Raw genomic sequence first — 24704 nt, forward strand, 5'->3', positions numbered from 1 at the left:
TGCTGTCGGTGTGACTCGCATTCCAGGATGGGGACCGCGGGATCCTCACTGCTCTTGGTTGGAGACGCTGTAAGGTATGACTGCTAATCGAAGTCAGAGGTTTCCGTGCTATCAGCTTCTATCCAGACTACCTGAATGAGTGCCTGAAGGCGTGAGCATCGGAATTAGTGTGTTAAGCTTGCATTAAATCTTGTCCCATCCACTTTTTCACAAGAGTGCTTTCAAATAAATCATGATTGCACGTCAGTGAAGTATCACATGTCATACTGTCGATGATGATCCATGTATTAGAGAAATCTGTTGGCCTCGAAACGTCAACACTCTTGGGGGGTGACCCGAGCCGTTTTCGTGGTCTGGATATTATCCACCCAATAGTCTTCAACGAGTGAGCCGACGAGCTAGCTTTCTTGTGTCAGTTCCCATTTTCATCCCCTGGAGAAATGCGACACCCCACTCCATATGTAGCAGGCGATAAGCACACTGCCCCCAGCTATCATCCTATTGGCATCACGTACATGTGCTGGTTAATAGGGAAAACTACCAACAGGCCCTCGCCTAATTTTGCCTCTCCCACCCAGCTCAGCGCAGTTCCACTTTCCCCACATTCCTGTCCTACGAACACTTAAATCAGTTCTCTTGGAAATACCGCGAACCTCAAGACTACTTCATATACCCCTTCAGTTTAATCTCTTATAAGAAATAAACTTCCCACTGTTGCATTCTTATGGTACACGGAAGGTGTGTTGATGATGACATGGCAGCCGCGCAACGCGAGTAGTTGAATGTTGTCCAACCCTAGGCAGCAGCAAGCTAACAATAGCAAACCATTCCAGCATAAATACAAACGTCAACCGCGACAAGGGTCTCACCACTCAGCTGTTCTACTCCGGTTAGTTCTTTTTTCTCCCTTACTATTCTTAGGCGCCTCTGCTCCGAATTAATCCCTTTAAACCATTAGTCACACCTCAGCATCCATACTCCACCGATTGTCACCTTTCGTGGGAACATCACAAGTGCTTACGCTAGTTTTTTGGCATTCTCCTGCATTGCATTTAACTGTTTCCAGAATTCAGTTCCCTCTTCCTCTGATTCTAGGTAGAACCTACTGATGAATCCCTTCGAGAAGCGGGACAAAATACCCCGCACCCCACCTGGTCACTCTTTTATGGAGCGATCTTTGAATGATTTAGACCAAACCGGCGTGGGCGACTGTTCTTTGTACGATGAATCCGGAGTGCGTAGCTCTTGTGTACCGGAAAACCTGAAGCGTTATACCCTTACCTTCAATCCCAGTCCTAAAGATAGGTAAGTGCTGCTCCACTGGTTTCATTCTACCTTTCCTTTCCGTAATATGTGGGGATCATCTTTGCTCACCACCCAGTGATTTCACGCATAGTAGGGTTATGATGGCCTTTCCTTGTTCTTTTTGTCTGGTGTCTTTGTTTCGTAGTCGTCCATTGGCTCCGAGTCAACGCTATTCATGGATGCTCAATGGCCAGCTTGCGATGTTCACGTCCTCTCCAGTTCGCAGCGAGAAGACATGTGCTATCGTCTTGGTGAGTTGACCTGCTCCAATCATTTGGTGATTTGACCGGTAGCTGCTTGATTTGTTTGTACGGATAACTTCACCCTCGCTTGCTTTGCCGTGTTTTGTCACTCCCCATGTTGTGTAATTCCCGCGGAGAGTGAACCAGTCCAAAGGATATAAACAACAGTCGTGCTTGTGTCGCCATCAGGGAAGCATCCTTTCGTGTTGCTCATTTGTGCACAAGGTGATCAGATCCGCCTAGTCAGTTTTTATCCACTCATCATCATCATTATCATCATCGACAGACAGACATCAGTGTTCAACACCGATGCTTCAGTACCGTCTTTAGGAATCAGTTTTCCGACTTGTTTGGTCTGCCGGTCGTATCTGTATGCCGCAATGGCACAGAGGGTATGGCAGGCTTCGTGGTCAGAGATGCTTGTTATGTGGCGTCAAATGCACTTGTAAGCAGTCTAACCAGGATTGTGACACCTCTAATTCCCGAGTAGATTCGCATCAGTTGAATACACGGTAGAGTACCGTAACAGAGTATTACAAATACAGGCAGTTCAACTTGCAGTTGAAGGTGTTTCCACCAAAACGAGCTGGCGAAATCGGGTGTTCGCGGTCTGGCGGGGCTGCTGCTTTATCGGTTGTCCGGGTAGGGGACCCGGCTCAAATATGATTCCATAGTGGCAATGGCGAATCAACATAGAGTCGACATCTGCGAAAGCTTTGCGACCGACCGGCGTGCTACAGCACCTAATATTCGAAACACCCAACAAGCCGGTTTATCCTCACACAGCTGGTTTAGATGTATCATTATAATTACCGTGTCACCCGAAATGAGATAAAACCAGGTTGCTCAAGCTCAAACGGGTCTTCCCATTTCCGCAAATAGCAGGCCGTTCATTCTTCAATACCCTCACTAATGATGGTGTAACTTACCCCTTTTGCTATCCCCAGTATTCCCACAAACATTATGTCCAACTAGGTTCTTGCCTTTCGATTTTGGACCTACCATTACTAGTTCGGTACTTCTGAGTAATTAATCTTCGCCTTTCCGCATTCATTTTTTCCGTAGACCAAAATTCCATCTCGTGATGAGGTTGATGATAATAAGGAGAACCTCGCAATTCAATCCTCCGTTGTTGAGCCTGGGACGGTACGGCCTCGTGGAAAGCGTCGAAAAGACATCTCGCAACGGAGTGGTGACCAGGATAGCATTTTTCCTACTCCGAATGATTCGTCACTCGACACAGCGTCAGCTGAGCCGGCAACCATCAGAAGGCTACGGTCGCGTGACGTAAGTGTGGATGGCTCCACACTTTCTATCGCTGCGCATCCTCGATCAAAACGGCGAAAACAAGCGGATTCACTCGGTTCGAGTGATTCCAGGTGGGTACGATGTTTGTTCACGTAAGCCCACCTTGCATCCTAATTCGTATACACGCGTTGTAGGTAGCTCTTTGCTAGAACGACAGACAAATCCACGTGGATATCTGGAGTTGCGGTGGGCCCCGTCTACATGAACGGCTGTCGGAACGACGGGAACTTTTGACGACGGTTGTTTCAGATGAGTGGGCGACGTACTGAGTGTTGTGAATTCAAACGTGTTTCATTATGAGGGCATATACATTCAGCTCCTAATTTAGGAACAACTTAACTGATAAGTTTAGGGCAATTTTAATCAGGAATTGCAACAAGAAGCGTGGTGACTTTTCTCGGATATTGATGAAGAGTGGTTAATATATAGAAGTGGTTGCAACAGAAAGGTTTTTCGTCAGAATTAGATTCAGTCTCCAAATCGAGTGGCCCGGTCATTTAATCACAACGCACGCCTGATGGTATAATTAACACGGTTCACCGGTCTTCGTAGAGCGGGTCTTTTACGTTAGANCCGGTCATTTAATCACAACGCACGCCTGATTGTATAATTAACACGGTTCACCGGTCTTCGTAGATCGGTTCTTTTACGTTAGACTCTCTGGCAGTACTGAATAATAACAGTATCCGTGCTTTCGTATAAGACCATTCACTGGCGATGTATCCTGCCTCCTCATATATTACTATTTGGTTCGAAACGAAATATGAAGCTGTCGCGTTTCTTGGGCTATTTTCGAGCTACCAGGTGAATTCCTCGTCCGTCGATTTTACTGGCGCGATAATATGAAGCCAAGTAGTCTGCTTATTTAAGCTACGATTACTTTGCCGTTTTCAGGCCATAGTCAGTCCACCATAGGTCCGTGGTGCCATCGCGTCATATCTGAGTGACGGTTTGTTTACTGCGATCACATCTTGTAGGCGAACGATAATGCGTCACATAGCATACTTCTCCAAAGGTTCCTGGCTAGCGCTGGATTGCGCAAAGTCACTGGTGATGCCAACTTTGACTGTACCGAATCATACGGAGAGGTAGTGGGGACCACTAGGAGAACTAAAGCTGTTTAAAATCACCACCATGGGTTCATCTCCCCCCTTTTGGTATGGTGATTCATTTGGACATAGCTTTATCGGTTAAGTACTGAAACAGAACGAAAAAGGATCCCCTAAGTTGGTACGCTTCATGCTTAGAATGAGAATATCACGAACATCGCATATTTGCCTCGCGGGCAGTATGATAGTTAAGTGAAGTCCATTTAGTCTTCTAAAACTCTGTTTCTGCAACCACTAACCGCTACCCAACTACGTGCTGATGATGTCACCTCGATTGTTGACGAACGGCTTACGACGAAATTGCCAGTCCATCGAAATCAATCATTATAACTACCTGTTTCGCAAAGCTCGGTGTCACTTGAGGTTAAATATACTAATCTCTCGGTTCCTCCATTTTCCTGTATTTCACTTTCAGCTATTCGTCAACAGACCTTCAGCAACGTTCGACAACCAAATCAAACACACGGCGAGGCAGGCGCAACGCCGTTCACAGGAGCGTATTGAAACCTCAAACTCCTCTCCATTCTACCGCTGTAGAGCCCATGGTAGGTGAATGCTTGAAAGTTTTTAGGCTCACTAAAAAATTGTTTGGCTGTAGAACCCTTTCGGTGCCCAGCTGCCATGGCATGAAGGCTGGGATACTGTCAGGTTTCCTAAGCCTGGACAGGAGTAAGTTCGGACCACAGGCCTTCCGGTCCTTAAGCAGACTGTTTAACCACTGGGCCATCTCGAGCGTAGGACTTATTGCCTTTGCTGCCGGTGACGGGAGCGGTTGTGTTTGTTTGGATGGCCACACTACCAACACATTAGCTAAGGAAAATGGCGATTCGCGTGTTCTAGTGAGACGATCCCGTAGCTGTCCGAGGTACTCAACCTCACTTATCATTCACAGTTTAAGGAGTGATTAAACTAGTTCAGCAGTGGTGCGTTTCTCTGGCCCAATGTAGCGCCTGACGCATCTCGACACATATTAGTTGATAGGCGTCGTTTAGCTTTCCACTTCGCCTTTCAATGCACAGTGAAGCGTTATTACAGTGCATAACTTGAGGACTGTAAAATGGTCTGCCAAAACTTTTTCGCTATGATTGGTCAAGGCGCGAACTCATTGACCGCACAGGCCGTGGTTCGAACCCAACCCCAGCCCTCGATTGCTTTTGTCCAGGCTTCAGGAACCTGATAGTATCTCATCCCTCGTGTTTCCTTTTAGTGGATTGGCAGTTAGGCATCCAGAAAGTGTTACATGTGAACGAACGACAGTGTCCTCTGGTTGGACGCTGTGGCTCTCAGCGTTGTCTTCACCATGTTGGTCGACCGTTCTCTCTTTCTCACAGCACATAGTGACGCCATGTAAGAACCGTGATGTTTGCTGTAGCTCCTACACTTTCTATTATGATGCGAGGTTCTGTCCAGGAGAGGCCGCATCGATGAAGCTACCACTCAATTAAACTTCCCGCCACTGCTCGAGTTTATCAAAACAGTGAAAAAACACCTATCACCCAAAAGATGTCTGCATTACCCACCCAAAAGTGCACATAGGTCGTTTACCATGAGGTTACATATGAAGGTAGGTTAAATGGGCTTAGGGAGGTTCCAATATGTCAATGGTCGGTTACTCTGTTTGACTACGTGGCTGAAAACTCCCTATGTCCATACCACGCCAAAGTTTGCCAAGTCATATGCGTCATGCGCTCCAGAGCTACCAGTTGACGTAGCTCTGTATTGAGGAAACTGCGAGTGGAGCTATGCATTGGGTGGACGCGCTGTTGACGACGCGACTGGGCTATGTCTGACAATGTTTCCAACCATTGATGTGTCCCGCCTCGGAGTCCTCATCCAGTGGGTGGCACAACCACCAACCCATCGCTACGCACCACTACACTCCCTAACAACGCACTGATGATATCACCTCGATTGGTGATGAAACGTTTGCAATCAAATTGATCAGCTCGGTGAACAAACCAACGACCATCTACGCTACCCGAGCTACCACGTCTACAGAACTCACTGGAAGACTTTTTACGTCCTCGGCGGGCATCGACCAGGTTTCTGATTCATATAGTAATTGGAGCGCACCGCAGCATTGTAAACGCGACCCTTGATGAATAAGCTGAGTTCATGCCTACGCCACAGGCGAGGCGGTTTCAGGAAAGTTGCTCTCAACTTCCCAATCTAAGTTGAGCTATCATCTTCCGCAAGACCACCGGGATCGATGCAAGTACACAAGTACACACAGCGTCCGCTTACCCTTTTTGAAGATAGGGATAACTGTTGACATGTCATATTCTACACTTCCTCTTCGCCCCGTAACACACCAATGAACATGGTTAAACGGGTCTTCAGGGATTCTCCGCCTTCTTTGGAGAGGGCTGGATATAGACTGTTCGGTTGTGATGGTCTCTCACGTGTCAGTACGGATATTTCGTGCTTTATTTCTTCCATTGGGCGATTATGGTTTATGTTGCAATATCTCTAGAGGCTGCACTTTCTCCACGGGCTGGGTTGCAGGGGGCCAGCTAAACTCTTCCTCGAAATGTTCGGCCCGTCTTTCCAGTCAATGTTACTGTGAGCCACCTTTTTCACCTATCGTTTCACTGACCAGTGTCAGTTGTTATTGGACATGACTGTTTCCGGTAGAAAAAGCCTTCTCCATCTTCCGAGCTTTCGATGCTCGCTTTCGGCCTTTTCTTTAAGCTGTTCCATATTTGGCATTTGAGGAATTTGTGTGCACTGTCATACTCTTTGCATGCTGGTATTTATTCCATGGAATCAATCAAGACTAGCGATCTCGAAGGGATTCACTTATCATTTGGTCTTGTCCGAGAAGTTGGACAGATATTGAACATCACTAACATGGCTTCTTCCATATTTTGCCATGCTTCATTCACGTGGTCGATACCAGTACATTTTACTGTGGAGAGTTTTTGAGCTAGCTCAAATCGATACCGTTAACTATGGTATTTCTTCGAAGATATTGAGTTGCAATACTTCTTACTGACTTGCGAGGGCCTGAAGGGAAACAAATTGTCGGGAGTGATCAAAATCAGTTTGTGTGCCCCAGGAGGAACGGCAATCTTGAATCGTGGCTTTCTACCGGTGGCTGATGGCCACGTGATCCAGCTGGGTTCATGGTTGATCTGCAGTTGGTGGCTGCCAGGTTATGCGATGTGAGCGTTGTTGAAAGTTCGCAATGGCCAAGGACAGTTGGTGACCAACACACAATTGGAAGAGACGCTGTTCGTTGTCTGTACGACAAGCATAGACTCCGAATGGAGCGCCTGAATTTGATTCCAATGAGCTCAGACGACCTACTTGAGCATTCAAATCGCCTACAAGGATCTCAACGTCAGTGCTTTTAGCTTGATGAATGAGCCCGAATAGCTCTCAATAGAAAGTCTCCTTCTCAACATCAGAACTGCAGTCCGTTGGGGCATAAGTCGACACTACAAACAGGCGGCGCTTTTTATGCCGAGTGGCATTGTGCTTGATTGAACTGGATAACCAGACGGCGTAAAGACGACTGTTCACCGGAATCCAATCCAGGAAAGCGCGTTCAGCTCTGGGCTGAGTGCAACTCCCACGCCACATATTCAACGAGTCATCGCTCCTGGGTCACCGGAGGGAGAATGTGAAAGAGCCGAGTTCATCCTTGGCGTTCTGAGATGCGTAACCACGCTCGGGTCCTGTATGCGTGTTTCGGAGACACAGCATACATCGATTTTAAGGGAGTACTGAGCTCAGACGACCTACTTGAGCATTCAAATCGCCTACAAGGATCTCAACGTCAGTGCTTTTAGCTTGATGAATGAGCCCGAATAGCTCTCAATAGAAAGTCTCCTTCTCAACATCAGAACTGCAGTCCGTTGGGGCATAAGTCGACACTACAAACAAGCGGCGCTTTTTATGCCGAGTGGCATTGTGCTTGATTGAACTGGATAACCAGACGGCGTAAAGACGACTGTTCACCGGAATCCAATCCAGGAAAGCGCGTTCAGCTCTGGGCTGAGTGCAACTCCCACGCCACATATTCAACGAGTCATCGCTCCTGGGTCACCGGAGGGAGAATGTGAAAGAGCCGAGTTCATCCTTGGCCTTCTGAGGTGCGTAGTCACGCTTGGGTCTTGTATGCATGTCTCGGAGACACAGCATACGTCAATTTTAAGGGAGTATAAAGTTTCAGCAAGCATTGCCTGCTTGCCAATTTGACACAGAGTGCGGACGTTGAGAACCCCCATGCAGAAAGGATTTCGTGCATTTAGAAGGGTTTTGTTTTGTTTATTGTTAGTAGGCAGCAGCGTGCATAAGTCAGATAACTGGCAGTCAAATGACCCAGAAACGTTTGCTTGTGTGGTGGGAAGGGGGCAAAATATGGACATCGGTGGACACAGAACTGTGCGGGCAAATGGTGCGTCCCGGTTGCCCAGGCCGAGGAATGGGGTTTTGTTGAGGAACTCCACCTTGGGGCTTTGATTCAAAAGTGTGACCCACAGGACAGTAGGACGATGTAGGGTTTTGTTCGGGGACCCTACCCTTTGACTCTGACTTAGGAGTCTGACCGACGAGGTAGTGGGAGGATGTAGGGTTTTTTTGGATCCGGCCCGGAGACGGTACCTCAATAGTCTGACCTGCTCGGCTGCAGGGGGTTGGCATAACCCGAGGACCCAGAGACTAAGGCATTACTGTCTCATTCCTGATGTGGCTGCGCGTAGCAGGTGACTTTTGAACAGCACCGGACTCTTTGGTTTCAAAATTATTTCGAACACATTGAGTAATGCGCCGGTGGTCACGATCAACCGTTGAGCGATCGGAGTGCGCGGTTTTTAGGGCTGACATTTTCTCACCTTTTCTTCCTGGGAGGAAGGCAGCATCGCTGCTTCCATAAATATGGACATGCTGGTCGCCTATGGGAAGCACACACACTTCACACTCCTATCGCAGAGAACAGTACTATTTTACTCCCAGACTGCTTCGTAGAGCGGTTACTCACCGTAGTACGGAGTATCGCTGCTCCTGGTCTAACTGCTCCCCTTTTGCCTTCCTGGTTTGGTTTCACGAAGTTCCAACCGGGATCGTCACAGCACTCAAGGCCGAGCACCACATGAAGGTGGCCAATTTAAGTTGCTGGCTCTGTGATGTAGTAGTGTATGTTGCTTGGCGTGTAGAAAGCTCTCAACAACGGCCGGACTTATATGTGGCCGGATGTACATACCAGCGACTAACAGGATGCGGTCAATTTCCGCGCATTGTCTACTACTCATAACCGTCTAGTTACAGTGTAGCTGAGTTCTTCACCAAGACTGCAACATATAACTTATTTCTTATAAAAATACTTTTACGAGGACATTTCACCGTCGTCATCATCATCGGCAGCATAACATCTGTGTTGGAAACTGATGTTCCGCTGCCGTGGAACCATAATTTATTTAAAAACCTTATTTTGAAGAAAAGAAGGGACTTAGTGTTTGTCTATCACAATCATTCCCAGATGCCTACATCCCCAGACATTTCCCTGGATGCTAGGCAGCGTGAGGTTTGGGGTGTTTCGGTTGAGATTTCGTGCTGTGATGAAAAACCGACTGTTTCATCATTGTCGAGATGATTGATGATGGTTCCCGATAAGAATAAAACAGCTTTACCGTTGTTCCCGGGTTTACAGCATAGAGTAGCTTCATTTACTTGGCAAAACCCCGATTGATATTTCAATTTAATTGATGCTAGACGACGGTTACTGGACCGGGGCGAGATAGCTTAGTGCTTAGTGCGTGAATTTACTGACCAGAATTCCGTGGTTCGGACCCGACCTCTGTATCTCGACTCCCCCTGTCTAGGCTTGGGAAATCTGGCAGTATCCCAGCCCTCGTGCTTCCTTCAGGTGGTATGACAGCTAGGCACCGGAAGGGTGTTACAGCCGGACGATTATTATTATTATTATTATTATTATTATTATTATTATTTTCGTCAAAGTATTTTTATTCGACTTCATTAATATAAATTTGCTGGAAACTGTCTGACAACCCTTTGCCGGCATCACTCTTCATGACTCCCCTCAGGCGGATTGCCTGTGTGCAGCACATTCAGTTGAAGTTTGTCGTGGACGAGAGATTCCGTTTCATCTCCCGATTACACTGTGTTGCGCAAATAAACCCGCAACTTCCTACTTACAATTTGATATTCATTAAGGAAATAAAGTTGATGAAAACTCGGGTACTCTTCCTCCTATAGCTACGAAACCGGTGGTAGATTTTCGGTAGATTCTCAGCACCTTTACACAGGTAGTTTTGAGTAAGTCGATTCTGTACTGTTCGTTCAGTTTGCACCGATGTGAATGTAAATACACGACTACACGACAAAGTGAACCCGCAAGTCCACTAGTTAGGTTAGTGAATTTCACAGTTATAGGAGGACAACAACAGTCGTTGGAACGGACAGGCGTCTGTAGTACGTGATCACATCTCCCGTACCTGCTACGCGACAGCTTTTTTAGTCCTGTCATACTTGGATAAATATGAGTCCACTTCAGGTGTAATACAAGGGCTGGGATACCGTTTGGTCACCCATGCCCACACAGGAGCCCACTGGTCAGCTGTGGGTTCGAACCATGAGCCTTCTTGTCAGTCAATGAGTTCGCGCCTTAACCACTGTGCCGTCTCGAGCTTGGTCATAGTTGAAGATTTATACCTAGGCACCATTGAACGATCCCCGTCGAAAGTAACGTTCTCACTTAACTTTGAATGGCTGAAGACCCCAGCCGAACATTTTTTTCACTTCAAAATTCATCTCTGTTGAAATCGTGTGGGCTGTTCGTGAACCCTGTCGGTATGATTTAGTGCAGAAAACTTGCTTTCTCCCGATAGTGTATAAGAGACGTACGGTTTGTGTCCCATTATAATTCCAAAACGGACTGTACTTATGCCACTTTGTCATTTGTTCTGTAAGATCATCTTTCTGTAATGTCTTCCATCCATCTTCAGACCCCGTGCACCGTGGTAGCAAAGCCAATGCGGACATCTACGGCAGAAGAACAGACATCTCCTGTGCCGATGACAGTCGTGCGTCGTGAACCCATAGCCACCGTGGTCAAACTTCCCGCGAAACGTGAAGTGCGTATGGGCAATTTGATTTCAAAGGATGGGGCACCCTCTCCTACCACCGACAGTGAGGTGGATCAGCCGGAAACCGTCCTTCGCCCGTCCAGAGCTAAACTGGCACCTACGTCAGTTCCGTGTAGCGTCACGTTAGATGTACTAGATTTTTCAACAATTACTCCAGCTTCCAGTCGTCAGCGACGTAGACGTGTTCTATCCAAACTGGATTCTCTCAGGTAAAGAACTCAGTACTGCTTTTGTATGCGTTTGATTCTTTTGCCTGGTAAGTAGGTTTGAATATCAGCCTCGTGTCATTCGAACCGTTGTTCCGGTGCAGTGAGGTTTCAAGTACGATCTTGCCTACATACAATGCCTCCCCCCTCGAAAAGAGATCACCCGAAAGTAGATTTTTTGGGGGCTTGGAAGTAAACAGGACTTCTTTGACCTGAAGCCATCGTACCATGGTTTCTCAGTAACAGGAAATTCCAAATCGAACTGAGTCTCCATGATCTTCTTCCAAAGATTTAGCCGCCGCTCAATGAACTGGCTTGCTTCTATTATTGTTTGTTTACAATGCACGAGTATTGTATAGTGCTCATACATATATGCACTTTATACATGTCCTTATCATAAAATGAGGGTGAAACTGCCTAGCTCATGGAACGAAATACGGGTCACTTTTGCCCGCTTCTTTTCAACCACTGATGTTTGAATTATATTCAGTACAAGTACCGAAGGGATATTCATCTGAATCCCAGCTGAACCACTCATCTGTGATGTTCTTCAGCTGAATGTGCTGCACACAGGCCGCCTCATGTTTCAGTTGGTATGATATTCGAGATATCGCACGGTATTTTCATAAAGGAAACTACTCACAAGGTTGCTAAAAACTCTTCGATAGCCCACGACCGGTTTCGCCCTTCTTGGGGCTCATCAGGTTGGCGCAGTCCCCAAGGTTCGTTGAACCATATATTTTACGTGAAACGAAATTGCGCGGAATTCGACAACTGCGGTCATTTGCATAAAATTTTGGTTTTCTGGGACTGCGTCTGCCTGATAAACCCGAAGAATGGTGAGTCCGGTCGTGGACTGTCGAGTTTCTAGCAACCTTATGGGTAGTGTGTTACGTTTCCTCGTTTTCTTATTTCTGCGGCCTAAGTGGTTATAGCGCAAACTTACTGCCCGGAAGATCTGTGGATCGAACGCTTCCCCAAAATCTCGACTGCTTCTGTCTAGATGTGGGCAACTCCATCAATGGTGCAACATTTGTACGACTGCTTAGATCGACCCGTCAAGTCTGGTTTTCAGATATCTTGCATCCAGTCTATCAGGTCGCGAAGCGACTGTACTCTGTCGCGTCCTGATCGTTTGCATTCGGTTGGCTCTCTCGGAGGATACCGACTCGGCTTTTCAACGTAGATTGGCCTCACTTACAGGTGGAAATCTCAATGTACTATTAACACGTTTCCTCACGCCTTTCTAAATCTATAAGTAGCTCAGAGGAAGAATACTTTCACACAATGAGTGAAACTCCCATTTGAGATTCGTCACTCGTGGAGCCTGTCAACATGTGACCACGTGATATGGATCCAGTGATTGACGGATGGGCGGCGCGATATTCCGTCTGAGTGCGATTTGATCATGTTACTGATCAGCCGCTCGTATCTGGATGTTCGCTTGTTCAAGCTACTAACCCGGAGGTCGAAGTTTCATGCTGTACACGCTGTTGATGATTCCGAATAAAGCTGGAACAGCTATACATTGCTTAATAAGCCTTTCAGCATAGCTTGGCTTCACTTACAGCACGAAGTCTCAATAGGTCAATGCTGGTATCTCCGAGTTCACGCGTCGCAGACGAAACAACCGTATTAGCAACGTCATCAGTATGGACAGGTAGACTTAGGACATGGGATGGGGCAATTGGACAACGTAATAAACAGCCTGCACTTGGCGTCGGGTGGGGCTTGTTTATTACGTTCAAAAAACGGACTACTCATGAGTAGTCGAAGAAGAATTCTGTTTTGTGGTCACGAAATGCCGATTCGAAGGGACGCCTTCTCTCACTTGATAACTACTATTTCATCTGTTCCATATTTCAGCCCGTCACTCTGAGGCGTAGGTACATATTCAACTGTGCGTTTCTTCTGGCATCTACGATCTCGCTTTGGCTGTTCGGGCCTTGTTCTGTTTTCGTTGCAGCCTTCTGCCTGCGTTCTCTTGTCCGCCCACCGTAAATACTTGATCGTTCAGCGGACACGCGGCAGCTGCCGCCCACCGGTGTGTTGGACGAGATAAACGTCCGACAGGATTGTATTACTCATAAGGTTGCTGAAAATCCGTTGATTGGGACAATAAAATTTGGAGCGGGAATAAATAGACCCCTTGCCAGACGGGACATATATTCAGTTTTGGACACAGACCCAGTGGAATAAGTTGATCGCGAGTATTGTGTCTGAACGGGCTTTCGCATGGGAGTGTGGCACACCGATTCTTGATGCGCGGTTCGGTTGGCTATCGACCAGTAAGGTGCTGCAAGCTCCCATCTGAGTATTCGCCATTTATTCTTCTGCTATGTATGGCAGTGATGCTCAAGTCTACTCAAACACTACCGAATCACGCCTCACCCAGAAGTTATGAGATGTTGGTGCAGTGCACCTCGCCTGTTTTGCTGAGCGAACTGATATGCACATGACCGGTTCTAAAATCCTCAGTTGATAGTGCTCACGTCAGCTTGCACACCAACTGCGAAGTACCATGCATTTTAAACAGGTGGAGGACCGTCTGACTGTTCCATCCTGCCTGATTAGCATAGATTAGTGTGGGTGTAGAGTGTGGAAAAACATGTCGGTAGAACAGAAGGATATCTATTGGATCGCATTTTTGAACAGCTATGGTGATTCCAACTGATCGCTAAGGTTCAAAGTCGTGGGACGGGTTTGAGTTTCAACGACTGGACATTCTTTTAAAGTTTTCTTTGCCAACCTTTGGTGTCCATACTCTTTAGACGCGACTCGGACGTCAAATTTTTCCTGCTTCATCACCCTTATTCTCCGCTGTGTGCAGTTTCTTTGTACAGATACGGAACAACGGGGTTTTACAGTGAGGTTTAGCCGCGTCATTTGGGTTAGATAAAATTGAGACTTTCACTTGTCATTGACGGATGGTTACCATCCTCTTAATATGTGTAACCGGGCTGTTGCTGTCGGAATTCCCTCGTTCTATTTCCTTGGACATGACGGTACATGTTGGGTGTGGCAGATCCCATTAGCAACTTCCCAACGCTTATTGACAATTCACTGAAGACAAGGCTATTTGTAGTGTGATGTGAGTGACCCTTGTCTGAATGATTTGGCCTTATTTCCGCCACTAGGACCGAATTGTATCGTTCAGGTGTAACGCCATTTCCTGAAAAGAACCACAAGGCCTGAGATACTGCCAGATTGCCCGAGTTCAGACAGGAGCAGTCGAGATGCCGGGAATGTGTTCGAACAACGGACCTTCCAATCGGCTGTCGCGATTTCGTGACTAGGACCAGCAGGTGGCTGATGACTCATTAGATAATTTCACCCTTTTTTTTCTTGCAATATGCGCATTCCAACAACGTTGCCACAATGGTCCGTTGATTGCATTGTTAGTTTTCTTGACCGGCCAGAATATGTTGCCCGTGTTCGTAGACTCAGACAATCAGTTACATCATATGCAAGCTACGTATAACACCGGGGATTTCCAACCCGTCACTTCAGTTATACATATTTTTCTACTGTCTAGCCAGGATGCGGAACCTATTGCTGCTCGTCTGCGGCGGAATGCTACTCAGGTATCTTATCTGGAACCACGGATGACCAGGTGAGTTCATAGCTAGCGGAATACGTTGCAATTTTTTCTGTTCCATCTGACTGCTGCCCGCTGCCGAAAAAAGACTAATCGATAAGGAACACAACAACTTTATTGCGAACAAGCGAGTGAATGCGAAAAGTACAACGACCTTGCGCTCCACGCTCAGGTGGCACTGTCTGAATTTGATCCTTGGCTATCTCGCGGTACATTTTGAAGGACATTGTCTGACCTCGCTCCAAGGCTGTGTCTGATCGGCGTTTAGTGGGGTTTCGATGGTCTCAGTAGATTTTGGGTATTCTGGGATAATCTTCAGTAATCTGAACTTCCGGACAAATTTGGCAAACTAGTGGCTGTATGTGAACTTGGTCGAATGCGGTCAGTAGCCATCATCATCAGCTGTAAACAAATGGCGTATTTGCCATTCACAGTTTCTTCCGCCGATGATTTGCAGAGGCAATGTAGATAGTTGCGTATTGGAAGCGGTAGTTGACATAATTGATGCCTTAATACAGGGTATCAGTGGAATTTTCATTGGTAAGATCACCGGGGAGCTATGCATTGAAGGCAACAGCTTGGATACGCCTTTGAGGGCGGCACCGGATTATGTGTGACTCGGTCTCTAACAATTTATGTGTCCTATGTAGGGAGACGTCAATGACTACTACAGCTGAGTTTGTTGGTAATGCATTTCATAGTTCGCTGTCAAGTCATTGTGGTGGTTAGAGCGCGAATTTACTGACCAGGAGGTTCTTGGTTCGAGTCCGAATTCTGCACCTGGACTTCCTTTGTTTAGGCTTGGGCAACCTGGCAGTATCCCAGCCCTCGTGCTTCCTTCTGGTGGCATGGCATTTGGGCACCGGAAGCGTGCTACAGCTGAGCATCTGGCACTGTCGTAGTATTAGTGACTCGGTTAAGTTTGTTGATCAGATGGCTGTGGCTTTGTTCACCGAGCTTAACAAACATCCTTTCGGTGCCTAGCTGCCATGCCATCCGAAAGAGGGGTTGGGATACTGCCGGGTTGGCCAAGCCTAGACAGTGGAAGTCGAGAGCCAGAGGTCGGGTTTGAACCACGGACCTTCCGGTCAGTAAATTCGCGCTACAACGACTGAGGCCCCGCAAACGACGAAAGAACTGAATGTATAGTTGAGGATGCCTCTTCGTTTGATGACGAAATTCATGTTTGCAAGGTAATTTCCAAGCCTTGCGTATTACGGAGTAACTAGTAGAAAATATATTTTTCGTTCCAAGCTCTGTTTCACAGCCCTTAGCCTTTACGACTGGGGGTAGACGAAATTTGAGCTGATCCAGACATTCGCTTCTTCTGGATACTGAAATACATCTTTGGAACGGCTCTGTGTCCCATTTTGGTCGATACGTTCATACCTGTTGAGTCCCAGATATGGAACCCTGAGTCACGAGTGTGTTAGGTGATTCCTAACATCAGATTTATTGAGGACCAAGCAGGCGTACACTACAAATATCCGTGTTCGTGGGGCCGATAACAAGAACACGCGTCTCGGTGACTGACCGGCACGGCACAATGTCAAGCCCTGCACACCAGAATGGTGATACGGGTTACTGGTTGCCTACTGCAACACCATCCTCATGACTCGAATTGGTGATGCGGCTACCGGGGTGTCATGTCGCGCCGAGTAGGCAGAGGATAAATGATAATGGGCGGATAAGTATCCTGATGCGCACACAGACAAGCATACCATGATTGGATAAGACGGTTAGTGGTAAAGTCGATGGTACAAGAACGCAGGTTGACTACCTAACTGATTAGGAGGCTACCAGTCTGTCAAGTTGACCAAGTAGCAATGGGATTTTATTCTTTCCCCACCTGTGACTATATTCATTCAACTTGTTGTACATTCTCCACTTCCAATTGTTTAGAACTGTTGGGCGTCGAAACTAATCGTCGTTATGGCATCAGATTTCCCCACTATTTTCGTCAATCCAGCTGTTTATGAATTGTTGTCCTATGGAACCGAAAACAGAATTCAGAACTGAACTGTTTCACACCTGTCGCGCTCGTCTCCGACAGCTTCACCAGATACATCATACATTGCTTCATTTTCCCTTCGTATGTACCTTAAAACCACTGATTGTTGTTCGCGCGGTTTGTTCTTTTTCTGAGCTCGGTGTACTTCAGTCGGTACACTATGTTCTGTCGGCAGGGGCTTTTCGTTTTAAGGGTCGTAGTAGCCCGGAAGGTCCGTGGTTCGAATCCAACCCAGGCATCTCGGCTTTGGTAACTTTGTAGTATCTCAGCCTTCGTTCTTCCTTCGGGTGTTAGGTCTGAAAGATGACCCGTGGCTGTGGTTGACACCAGGGATATTGGAAGAACGTGGGGCGAGATGCCCCAAGTGGTTAGAGCGCGAATTTACTGACCGGAAGGTCCGCGGTTCGAACTCGATATCTGTCTGTTGGCTTCCCCTACTTAGGCTTGAGCAACCTGGCAGTATCCTAGCCAGGCATGGCAGTTAGGCACCGAAAGGGTGCGACAGCTAAACGTATATCGGAAGAAATGACGTCACGTCTGAATATGCTGTAATAGTTTGCATCACCTGTACCTGTGATCACTTGATAAGAGTAATGAACCAGAAGGTTCTGAGTGGTCGCACAAGCGTGAACCTTGTCACTGTTTTTTTCCCACTCAACTGAAACCTGGATGAAGGCAGGATGATGGATGATTGGCGAGCAACAATGTCGGCACTCCCAGTCATCGGTAGACTCCAGGCTGAACTGTTTACACTGCCTGAATTACAGTTTCTCGTAGGTTAATCCCCTGTATCCTAGATTAACAGAAGCCGTCTTATTTACACTAGGACAGTAGACTAATTACCATCTTTCGAGAACGCAGAGACGTTGAGTCCCTTTATCCACTTGAATAGTACAGCAAGACAAAGACTGTGCGACCAAACAATTTCTTTGGTCAGATGACTAATCGACGGGCCAATGGCCTGTAGTCTGAGACCACAGAACCTGTCTCATCGGTCGGGCGTGGAGTTGACCTCGTGATAGCGTCCAAAATTTCACTGCGCAATGTCGTTTCGAAATTGTTGGCTTTCAGTGAGGCCATTGTTAACCAATCAATACCGACCCACCGTGTGAGCACAGAAGACTTTGACGCAAGCCATCAACTTGCCAGGCCTGAGTGGCTCGTTTCCACCATTCTGTTTGTCATTTATCCCTATTTGTCATGTAAAATTTGATGGTTTTTAGTTTTACGACAGAGTTTATGAAAGCAAAATAGCGGCGTTCCTGAGTCTTTGTCGTAGTCCTGTCATTCTGATAACTTTCTGTCAGTTACCACGCCATAAACTGTCTCTGGATGCAATAGAGCGTATGTTGACGCTCTTTATCAAGCGAGAGGTCGCGGGCACGACCATCGCTTCAGAGTCGATTTTTGTACGCAGCGTCCACCTTTGAGAGTTTTTGAATAGATGAAGGGCTTGGTGAGAATGGACTTCAGAGCGTGACGCAGAGTGGTAGGCTGCACCGTCGCACCTGACTGCATCCTAGGGAGAGCGACCAGTCGGTTAGTCTGCACTTGGTCTATTCACCGAGTTTGGCGATTGGCTCGCAAACATTTCGCCAATCCGTACCGGCGATGTCTTCTCCTTTGGCGAAGAAACGTTCGCATTGCGAACAGCTCACCTTCCACCTGACCAACAGCCGCTGAATGTATCTGGACTGCCCATCTCAAAAAACGTTGCCAGACCATGGTTGGTGGTTTGGCTACCGGGGAGATGATTACACCAGCTACGATCAACGGTGCCACAGGTACTCATTTTAACCCGACATGATCAAGGTTAGTACAAACTGTGAAATTGACGGTTTCTAGAGGCCATCAATGTGATTTGGATGAACAAAACATTGAGAACTGACGATACGTAGTGTACTCACATACCAAATCACAACGAACATTGGAACAACAACTAGCAAATTAAAAAAATCACTATTTGGCCGTGTGGTGCTGATGATATGTTTGGTGCGCCGGTGAAGGAACGTGAGTTTCGCGGGGCCGGGGGGGAATGACCAGTGTTTGTAACTCAAATTGAGGAAACAGTTGAAAATGAGTAGATAGTAAATGCACTTCATAATTGGAGACATATAAAGCGTTAATTAATGATGATATGGATAGACAGACAATGTAGGTGTGTGTTTTGGTAGGAGTGGTCTGCTGTTACACCTTCAACCCCTTTCTAGTGATCAGTCCCCCGCACTGTTCAGGCTATGCAAGCTGGCGGCTTATTCGATACCGTGTCAGTTGGTGTTTCGAAATCCGAAAGGTCTTCGTTGATATCCGTGGCGTTTTCTGGGTCATACATGTCGTCAGCATAGACCTAGGGAAGAAAGAGACGTAACGTTTGTATGCCGTGACGGGATAAACAGAGAGCTGAGTCAAACGTGGAGAACGAACAGCGGTTGTCATGATCTCGTCTAATTGACTACCTACTACCATCATAATAAGTAGTAGGACAAAAAAGACGCAGTGCGGGGACGGTCTTGAAAATCGCTTCAGGCCCACAAGGTGAGATAACACAAGGAGACGAAGAATATCCAATCCATACAGCTCAATTAAAGGCTGACGGAGGAGGAGAGCAATACCGCGAGACAGAAAGGGTGGTATCCTCTGTGAATTCATTTATGGGGGGAGGCTGTACGTCCGAGTCCAATTCCGCAGTGTCACTCGAAAGCGAAAGCAAGCAGCTGTTATTTTCATAAGGGAAACTACTCACAAGGTTGCTGAAAACTCTTCGACAGCCCACGACCGGTTTCGCCCTTCTTGGGGCTCATCAGGCAGGCGCAGTCCAGGAGTTTCCGTCAACCTTATGTTCTCGCAAACAGCTATTATTATCATCCTTTACGCCATCAGTTAATATCGTCCTCGTTTTGTTCAGAGGCACGGCATTTCAACCGTGCAATTTCTTTTTTCCTCAAGACCATAGTATAGATGCTACTATCGTAAAAAACATCGTTCAACTGTACTGCCCTTTCGGTGCCTAACTGCCATGCCACCAGAAGGAAGCACGCGGGTTACGATACTGCCAGGTTGCCCAAGCGTAGACGGGGGAAGTCGACAGGCAGAGATCGGATTCGAACCACCGACGTTGTGATCAGTCAGTTCGCGCTCTAATCATTGAGCCATCTTGTATGAAAAGGACATCCGGGGACCGAATAAATGAAAGCTTCAGAACGTTTTGGGACACATTATTGTTCGATCGAATGTTATTTCGGATAAGAGCTGCTCACTCAGCACCGCGGTTTCAACGCAAACCACACTTTCTTCGGTTATCATTGCGGGGTAACACTAAAAATCCCGAAGAGCGAAACACTCCTTGTGAGTCAGATCGCCTGTTGGCATCCAAGTCAAATCCAATTAAATATCCTCGTTTACAAACCACATTGACTTACTTGACGGTCGTAGTAACAAAATTTCCGTTCTAGCTCCTCCACCTCTTGGGGGTTACTCGCTGGATTGACCATGATTTGGAGTGAAGAGGATTGTGGAATGACCGGAGGTGGTTGTCCTCTTTGACTTTGTCTGACAGCCATGTGGAAAGCATGTTGGCTGCTAGCTTTCCATCCATTCGGGAGTCGATATCGCATACGGAAGCCGCCGAATCGAATGGCAGTCACGGTCCCCAACACAGCCATCACGAGTAGGATGGCGAGTGCACAACCAATGAGTGCATAGGTAAGCTATGTCGGGAAGAGACAAAATCGTAGAATCAGGTAAGTAGTCTTCCAAAGAGCGACAAAATTGTCGGTTGAACAGATTGGTTTGGTAGAATCACGCTACACAGTGGACCCACGGGTCTTCGCTTTAACAATTACGAAGCACTCCGGATTATTAGTAGTTTAGGGATTCAGGGAAGATGGAGGCTAGCCATCGGTCCCAGGGATGATCACGATAGGTCAGAAATACAGACGAAACTTCAGGTTTGGACAAACTACTGCCGAAAATGGCTGACAACAAATGCCGATTTGGTTTTCACACGAGACTACGCCTACCAGATGAGCCCCAAGATGGGCGGAACCGGTCATGGGCTACCGAAGAGGTTTCGGCAACCTTGTGAGTAATTTCCCCGATGGAAGCGATTATACCTGTTTAGCTGTAACACCGTTTCGGTGGATAGTTGCCACGCCAGCCGAAGGAACCATGAGGGATGAGATTTGTATGAACACACCTGACCAATGGGAGCTTCTCACTGGGTGATATGGCTTAGTGGTTAGAGCGCGAATTTACTGACAGGAATGTCCGTGGTTCGAACCCGACCTCTGCTTCTCTCGAATTCCCCTGTCTAGGATTGGGCAACCTGGCAGCCCTCGTGCTTCCTTCTGGTGGCATGGCAATTGGGCACTAAAGGGTGCTACAGCTGAACAGTTTTTTTAAAAATATTTTTAAGCAGGTTGAAGGTGGAGAAAGCTTAAGGGGAGGTATCAGTGAATGAATTGCCGCTTGGGCTGGATGTCACAGCGGTTGTTTGGTCTTCCTATATATCTCACATATCAGCAGAATGAAATTGTGAACCATGAAGGACAGTGTTGCATGATGATTCGGCCGCTGTGAATCCTCTTTCGGTGCCGTGCTAACAGCACAATCAACGGTGCTTTCTGAGGGACGTACGTGTGTTTGAAACAAGGGGACTTCAAATGCAAGTTGGAGGATATGTTCCATCCATAGTTGATGTAATTAATATCTATTTTCAGTCAACTGGAAGATGTCTGGGACCGACTGATTAGTTCCAAGGAAGTTGGACAGAAGTCTCAGGGATTTGTTCACCAAAACTCTCTGACATGATGCTCAATACCTATGACATCTAGCAGCTTGCGTTTCACATTGTCAAATGGAATTTTAGTAGCCACCTAGTTGTTCGGTTCCCGCCTAGAGGTTTTGGCCAGTGAAGAGGGTCAGATTCCTGAAAATAATTCTAGAATGCTCGAAACCTACGGATACCGAATTCGCAGCATGGAAGCATCCGGACCAGAAAATAAAAGCTGGCGATTGGACGCCGATGGAGTCATTCAATTCAGCAAAGCCAACGATGAATGTTCACTCGAAGCCGATCGAGTGGCCTGGCTTTAAATACTGCGATGTTCCTTGTAATTCTTGCACCTGCTTATTCGCAATATTGCTCATGTGTTCTTTGTTGGTGAGTCTTTTTACGACACTAAGCTACTGTAGCAGGCGGAGCAGTGAGTTACAACATGTAGACTTCTAATCAGGCAAACACTGTTACAAGGCATCATTGATTTAATCTGGCCACCATCTATCAGCATGGATGTGTTCTAACCAGAAAATTTGGATATATTCAAGCAGACTCAACCGCGTAATGCTGTTGCTCGTGTGGATAACAGGTAGCAGTCATGATCAGCAATACTGATAACCTCCAAACATCATTGCTTGCACCTCGAGGATCGCGCTTGCCAGCTTGCGGGTAGTGAACCTCCAAACATCATTGTTTGCATCTTGAGGATCGCGCTTGCCAGCTTGCGGGTAGTAATCGGTTGGACCACTCATGTGACCTTGACACCATTCTGTACTTTCTCCGTTGTGGGCTAGACGTGAACCAGATGGAACGTGACCAAGAATTCAACTGCTATGCTGAAGCATCATCGGCAGCATAACATTAATGCTTCGCCAGCGTACAAACAAAATTAATTTGAGAGCCTTATTGTGAAGAAGAGACTAAAAGTGGGCACGGAAAGAACTTGGGGCTAGTCTACTACAACCAACCCGAGGCGCCTACATCTCCAGACATTCATTCAGGCAATCTGAACGGAGATTGACAACAAGGTCAACCTGGGAGAGAGGTATCAAGGAGATTGCAAAATGTTTGAGTGCTGTCGGTGCTACTCGCCTCCCAGGATCGGGACCTCGTGATCTTCACTGCGGCTGGTTGGAGACGTTGCGAGATATGGCAGCTAATCGAAGTCGATTGTGTTCTTGTCGCCAATTTGTATCCAGATTGCCTGAATGAGTGTCTGGAGGTGTGTGCATCTCAGAATGAATGTAGTTAGTTAGTCCCTTCCCTGTCAACCTTTATTCTTTTCTTCACAATAAGGATTTCAAGTAAATCATGGTTGTACGGCACCGAAGTGTCAGGGTTGAACTGACAACATAAACAAAGTCATTCACATCGATTAACAAACATAACTTGGGGTATTTATGACTAGACCCAGGGAGAGGATCACGCAGACCGCTGATCTGATTCGTAAGTGTTGAAATCTTGTTGACTGAGCCCGGAAAAACGGGCGTCCTCGGTAGATTACATCATGTGCACTAGTAATGACAGACAATAAGGATTTAAATCATGGTTGTACGGCACCGAAGTGTCAGGGTTGAACTGACAACATAAACAAAGTCATTCACATCGATTAACAAACATAACTTGGGGTATTTATGACTAGACCCAGGGAGAGGATCACACAGACCGCTGATCTGATTCGTAAGTGTTGAAATCTTGTTGACTGAGCCCGGAAAAACGGGCGTCCTCGGTAGATTACATCATGTGCACTAGTAATGACAGACAACTTTCAGTTGTGATACATACGACCGATTCAGTGAACTACTGACGGCCACCCGGTGGACATAATAGGTGGATGAAATTTCAGATCAAAGTTAGATTCGTTTGTGTTTTCATCATTCGTCGGCCTGCTGAGCGTTTCCAATTCGACTAGGGACCGAGGAGGCGAAAACTCTCATACCAACACGGACTATTCTTTACCTCCTTCAAGATGGGGTTCGCTGCATGGAGGGAACAATGACACATCCAGTGACCAGGCTCATGGCGGCAAATGTTGATACTATACTCTTAGCTCCCTCTAAGACCATCAGTATCATGCCGGAGACAGCTTTGGGAGAACGCCTGAAAAGGTGAAAACCACAATCTGGAGGTATTGGACCACCGGTGCAATCGTCCGGTTTCATTTTTACCAAACTCCTTGCGAACTTTCCGGCACAAAAGTGTATCTCACCAATATAGAATTAGTAATAATCAGCCAACACATGCGCCTAGAGTCCAGGTATGCATCAACACATTCAGATGCGAAACGCTGTTGGAACCCGCAACCCTGTCAAATTGCTAATTGAGATGTGACTTGAATGGATGATGTCCAAACATTAGCTACCTAATTCGGGGTAATTCGAATGTCGCCCGTAACAAGCAATCTTAAACGGAGTAAAGGAATAGGAATCTAAAATGTTCATCTCAATGACGACCATTCAAGCGAGTTCCTTGTGTGGACGATCAAATTGAATCAAAGCTCCCAGCCGACTCCAATTTAGACCGCTGTGCAATTCTGCAGCGAACATAAAACGAATATTGGACGGAGACATCGCACTGTCTGTGAAACCAACCTACGTGGAGACCGTGCACAGCTGCTTCATCCTTATTTGGAGTCGTTGGCAGTGCGCATTTCACGAAAACACAGTAGGAATTTCCGAACCTGAGATCCCCCAGTTAGCAGTTGGAGCACTTAACCATTAGGATATTAAGTAATCTGAATAATTCTGCCTTATGGTTCGACATTCCTTCACACCTGCAAATTGTAAAGTGCTACTGCAATACTGGGTGGGCTCGAACCCTAGCCTCATGCTTGCGAATGAACCGATTGATGTAGAAGACAAATTTGTTTACCTGGGCAGCTGTATCAGTCCGATTGGTCTCGCGAAAGATGATATTTTCATCCGGATTGGGAAGGCCAGAGCAGCTTTTGCGAACCTACGTCACCTGTGGCGTAGGCGTGACAGCTTCTCTGTCAAGGGTCGAGTTTACAATGCTGCGGTGCGCTCCATATTACTATAT

General features: G+C 46.9%; 3 protein-coding genes across 3 annotated transcripts in view; 1 reads left to right on the plus strand and 2 right to left on the minus strand.

Moving 5' to 3' along the window:
• Positions 1-172: 172 nt before the first annotated feature.
• T265_03228 (hypothetical protein) lies at positions 173-6244 on the minus strand (the record flags this gene model as incomplete). The annotated part of the gene is made up of 3 exons (XM_009167661.1): positions 173-376; positions 6038-6133; positions 6209-6244. 3 exons carry the CDS (start codon positions 6242-6244, stop codon positions 173-175), a joined length of 336 nt encoding a protein of 111 aa, XP_009165925.1.
• Positions 1107-24704, plus strand: part of T265_13194 (hypothetical protein) — a gene marked incomplete at both ends in the record, with an annotated part of 26829 nt that continues 3231 nt past the window's right edge. The window contains 6 exons of the mRNA XM_009167711.1: positions 1107-1305; positions 1451-1556; positions 2613-2926; positions 4380-4509; positions 10933-11282; positions 14815-14892. Of these exons, the coding sequence (XP_009165975.1) occupies positions 1109-1305; positions 1451-1556; positions 2613-2926; positions 4380-4509; positions 10933-11282; positions 14815-14892 (1175 nt within the window). The remainder of the gene's footprint in view (positions 1306-1450; positions 1557-2612; positions 2927-4379; positions 4510-10932; positions 11283-14814; positions 14893-24704) is intronic.
• Positions 18608-24704, minus strand: part of T265_03229 (hypothetical protein) — a gene marked incomplete at both ends in the record, with an annotated part of 53399 nt that continues 47302 nt past the window's right edge. Inside the window, 2 exons of the mRNA XM_009167662.1 lie at positions 18608-19235; positions 20308-20595. Of these exons, the coding sequence (XP_009165926.1) occupies positions 19119-19235; positions 20308-20595 (405 nt within the window). The remainder of the gene's footprint in view (positions 19236-20307; positions 20596-24704) is intronic.

This window comes from Opisthorchis viverrini (assembly GCF_000715545.1).
Source record: "Opisthorchis viverrini unplaced genomic scaffold opera_v5_45, whole genome shotgun sequence".
Taxonomy (NCBI): Eukaryota; Metazoa; Platyhelminthes; class Trematoda; order Opisthorchiida; family Opisthorchiidae; genus Opisthorchis; species Opisthorchis viverrini.